The 4,708-nt window shown below is 39.7% G+C and overlaps 1 protein-coding gene across 1 annotated transcript; it reads right to left on the bottom strand.

Annotated features, from left to right (window-relative positions):
- Positions 1-2,400: 2,400 nt before the first annotated feature.
- On the bottom strand, positions 2,401-3,324 carry ORYCUNV1R1659 (vomeronasal 1 receptor oryCunV1R1659). Its single transcript, NM_001167344.1, has one exon. The coding sequence runs from the start codon at positions 3,322-3,324 to the stop codon at positions 2,401-2,403; it is 924 nt and encodes a 307-aa protein (NP_001160816.1).
- Between the last annotated feature and the right edge of the window lie 1,384 nt (positions 3,325-4,708).

The following is a 4,708-nucleotide window of genomic DNA, read 5'->3' as shown; positions in this document are numbered from 1 at the left end:
TAATTTATAACAAGCAAAATGCAAAGAACACAATAAATTGCTAAATCTAATAATCAATATAGACATTATGATATTAATTATAAATAGATGATTCCTGTGAGTGTCAGACATTTTATTATGTTCAATGGTAAATATTTTCAAAATATATAGCTAAAAAACCTGGCCCAGTACCAGCCATCATGGCCATCTACAAGGTGAACCAGCTGAAGCCCTCTCATTCTGTCTCTCCTTCTGGTCACTATGTAACTCTGACTTTTAAATAAATAAATAAATATGTTTTTAAAAAGGATTAAAATAGAAAAAATAAAAATATATATATACTTATATACACCATATAATTTGCCATCATTTATACAATATATAATTAAAAGGCATAAAATATTAAGAACATTTAAATTAACTTGGGATAAATTAAGGTAGAGTTAGGAAATTGAAAATGTGCAACCCATGAGTATATAAGAAATGAATGAATCTAATCACAAATGTATACACTTTTCTATCAACCTTGAAGGAATAATTAATCCTAATAGTTTATCAAGTAGATATTTTTTCAAGGAATATAGGTTAAATACAAATAATAAAAAGGGAAAATATAACACATGTAAATTAAACCAATTAAGTACTTCTCACAATAATATACATACAAGGATAAAGCAATGTGTTTTTACTTTAATGAGTATTTTTTATTTCTTTTTTCATTTTTCATTTATAATTTTCTAACAGCATTGATTGATGCAAAACAAATATAATGTGACTGATTATATATACATGTATACACATAAATACAAAGACATATGTACATGCAAATATGTACACATACAAATATATTGCTTTTATATCTAATATGTGTCATGTATTTCTAAGATTTTCATGTGAGCTGACACCATATGGTTTCTATTTTCATGGCAGAAGATTACAGACACACATTAGGCCAGATTAATTTTTCTTTTCAAATATTTGCATCTTTAATATCTTACATAAGCTTTATTTTATAAACACAGAGAGACCAATAGTAAAATAACTCTCCCAATGAGTAAGAACTATTCACATTATTTTGAAAATGCTCAGGCCAAAAATGCTACAGGAACCAAATGGATTCATGTCTTACACCTTCCAGAAGCTCCTCCCTCACTTACTCCACCACAGGTTTATTTCCTGACTTGAGAGACAGGAGAGGGCACCATGGGACCTGCTTCCTGCCACTCTGCCCAACTGGCATCTTCACATCACAGAAACAATGGATGTACAGATCCCCAGCCCATGCCGTTTACACTCTGCAGCATCTCTGTTTTCAACAGGCAACATTCCCTTGAACTCTGGAAACTCAGTGAAAACGTCCACTTAAATGAGCAACTCCAGTTCAGTCTGAATTCATCTACATGCAAATGACTACTATTTCTCCAGGAATATCAACACACTAATACTCTGAAACTGAACTACCCTCCAGTTGAACTCCATGCTCTTCATGATTTCATGGGAGAGTTCTTGTTTCTTCAGTATCTTGAATGATGTCTCGAATTGTGTCCGTATTTGATGGAAACATCCCTGCCCTTCCATGGCCACTTCATGCCTGGACATTTTACTGTGCCAGATGAAAGTTACACTCCCAGGAACTACTCCATGTCACCAATGGATCTATTATTTTAGTCCTACATAACCTCTTAGCTCCTCCACTGTAACCATTAATAAAATTTTAGTTATATAAGTATTACTGTAACAATATCTCTGGCCGGTGCTGCGGCTCAATAGGCAAATCCTCCACCTAGTGGTGCCGGCACACCGGGTTCAAGTCCTGGTTGGGGCCCCGGATTCTTTCCCGGTTGCCCCTCTTCCAGGCCACCTCTCTGTTGTGACCCAGGAAGGCAGTGGAGGATGGCCCAAGTGCTTGGGCCATCCAACCCATGGGAGACCAGGAGAAGCACCTGGCTCCTGCCTTTGGGTCAGTGCAGTGCGCCGGCCGCAGCACGCCAGCCATGGTGGCCATTGGAGGGTGAACCAATGACAAAAGGAAGACCTTCCTCTCTGTCTCTCTCACTATCCACTCTACCTGTCAAAAAAAAATCTCACATTTTTCTTTAAAAACACTATTCAATAGAAGAGGGAGGAGGAAGAAGGGTGAGAGTGTGGGTAGGAGGGAGGGTAGGGTGGAAACAATAACTATATTCCCATATCTGTATTGATGAAATACATGAAGCTTGTATACCTTAAATTTTATAAATGAATAAAATGTGAATTCTATAAGAAATAAAATTATTCAATTTACTGTTATTTTCAAGCAGAGCTCAACTGTATCATAGGCCAGGTTCTTGTAAAATGACTGCTTCTTGAAATGAATTTGGCATCTGAGGAGTAATAAAAAGTATGCAGTCAGCCTCTGCCAATACCCATAGAGTTTACTTCTCAGAGCACAGAGGACTTTGCGCCTATGATCCAGGGAAGGCAGTGTGTGGGTAACCTGGAGTCATAACTCATGAGAATGTAGGGGCTGACGGTTGGGAAACACCCGGCTATCAGTGCAGAAGCTTTCACCAGCCACATTTTGTGAATACTGAAAAACGCTAAACAAAATTGTAGAATGGAAGACAGGCTGCACAGCAGTACAAAGGTGCTCACCAGGACAAGGATGCTTTGTGTGGCCCTGGAGCCTGGGGAAGATCTGTGGGAGAGAGCATGTATGTATTGCACCTGCTGCTTGTGCCTGTACAGGATGAAAACCATGAAGCTGCTGGCCCAGAGCATGAGCCCTACAAACACAACATCACGGAATAACAGCAGTGCTATGTACAATAAGTCAGTGATTTTCCCATGAGAAATAGCAGAACAGTAGTCATAATCCATTTTCCTTGTGATATTATTGTTTTGCCATTTGCCAGTGACATGCACAAGTACCATGACATTAAGCATCATGTTCAGAATCCAGCAGAGAATAGTGGAGGGTCCAACATACTTGGGAGCTTTTACTTTAAGCCCCATCCACCTGGAGCAGGTAGGACTGATGGTGATGGCCTGGAAGACACTCAGGAGGCAGGTGCTGCCAATGGATACATCCCTGCTCACTCTGTGCACATAGAACACAAGTTTGCACCCAGTATCATCGAGGAAATGCTTCATCCCCAAAGCTGCCATGGTTTGGGGGACTCCTTTTGAGAGAATGACCAAGACATTGGCTACAGTCAGGTGTTTGAGAATCAGATCTGTGAGCCTAAACTTGCATCCTGTGAAATAAAGGATGAGATAATGGAGAAGAAGAGAGGAATTCCCCAGAATCCCAGCCAGCGTCTCTACTAGAAAGACCATTCCTATGGCCAGGTCCCTCGGGGCCATGCTGTCAGTTCCCAGCCTCTGCTGCTCATCTTCTGAGTGAGAGAGAATCCTCCAAGACAATATGAGGCAGTGACCACTCAGTATTCTTGTTTTCCTCTAAAAGATACAGAGAAGCTAAGTAGGGAGAGTTAATGATGTGTCTAATCTGAACAACATTTGTTGCTCAAGAGGGGGCTTGGAATTAGCAGGCTGATCAAAGCAGTGCACTCGACGGTGATGTTACAGACCTGTTTGCTGTGTTCCTCACATAATGCAGTGTCTATTTAGTCATTCTCATACCTGGTGATTTGATCTTAGATAGCTGATTTTATTACTTTGTCTGTAAGTCTACATTCAGTATAAGGACTGAAGCTGTAAGTTAATACCAGCTATGAATAAGATTTAGATATCTTAACATTCAGATTTAGAATTATGAAATAATTCTGTAGGGACCCATTCCATTTAAAATTCTTTTTAAGAATGCATAATTGCCTGTTTATTGAGATGGGCTTTGACAAGGATTTCTTCTTTTTTCAAGATCTATTTACTTTATTATTTGAAAGTCAGAATGAGAGAGAGAGAGAGAAAAAGAGTGAGAGAGGAAGATTCCATCCACTGGTTTACCCTCTGGATGGTTTAATGGCTGAAGCTGGTCCAGGGCAAAGCCAGGAGCCAGGAGATTCTTCTGGGTCTCCCACTTGGCTGCAGGGTCCCAAGCATTTGGGTCATCCTCTGCTGCTTTTCCAGGTACATTATCTGGGAGCTGGATTGGAAGTGGAGCAAACATGAATCCAGCCAGGACCCATATGGGACTTTGGTGCAGCAGAGGAGAGCTTAACCCACCAAGCCACAGTGCCAGTGACAAGGATTTTTTTTTTATGTCCAGATAGAATTTTCACCTGTCACAGGAATCACAGAACACTTTGCTGCACCCTAAACTATGCGACATGAAATGCCAGTATATGATAAAAGAGTGTAGAGTACAAACTAAAAGTTACCTTTTTCAGATCATGTACTTACATGGATCAATACTTGTCACACGTAAAATCAGTAGAACTCAGGGGAGATTTCCAAATCATACTAAATTATAAGCTATCCAGTAAAGAGAATATGTAAGATGTTAAGATTTGCATATTTTATAAGTTGAAATTGTAAATTTGGGAATTGAGTGAAATATATTAAGACCAGAGACTTTAGAACAGGAAACTTTTGTGCCTGAGAGCTGCTATCTGGAATCCCGTGTGTAGCATTACCGCTTCCTCATGTGCCCACTGCCTAAGCTGAAAATGGGAAACACTCTCTCCAGTATCAGGAGACCATGGATGTTCTCATAAGGAAACAACCACTATCTCTTCAAATAATTCTAGCACCCGGCATCACAGGGTGCATATCCTCCCAGCAGGTG

The sequence above is a fragment of the Oryctolagus cuniculus genome, chromosome 18 (genome assembly GCF_051225735.1).
Source record: "Oryctolagus cuniculus isolate XC-2025 breed Fujian yellow rabbit chromosome 18, ASM5122573v1, whole genome shotgun sequence".
Classification (NCBI taxonomy): domain Eukaryota; kingdom Metazoa; phylum Chordata; class Mammalia; order Lagomorpha; family Leporidae; genus Oryctolagus; species Oryctolagus cuniculus.
This window is presented reverse-complemented; position numbering and strand designations above follow the sequence as displayed.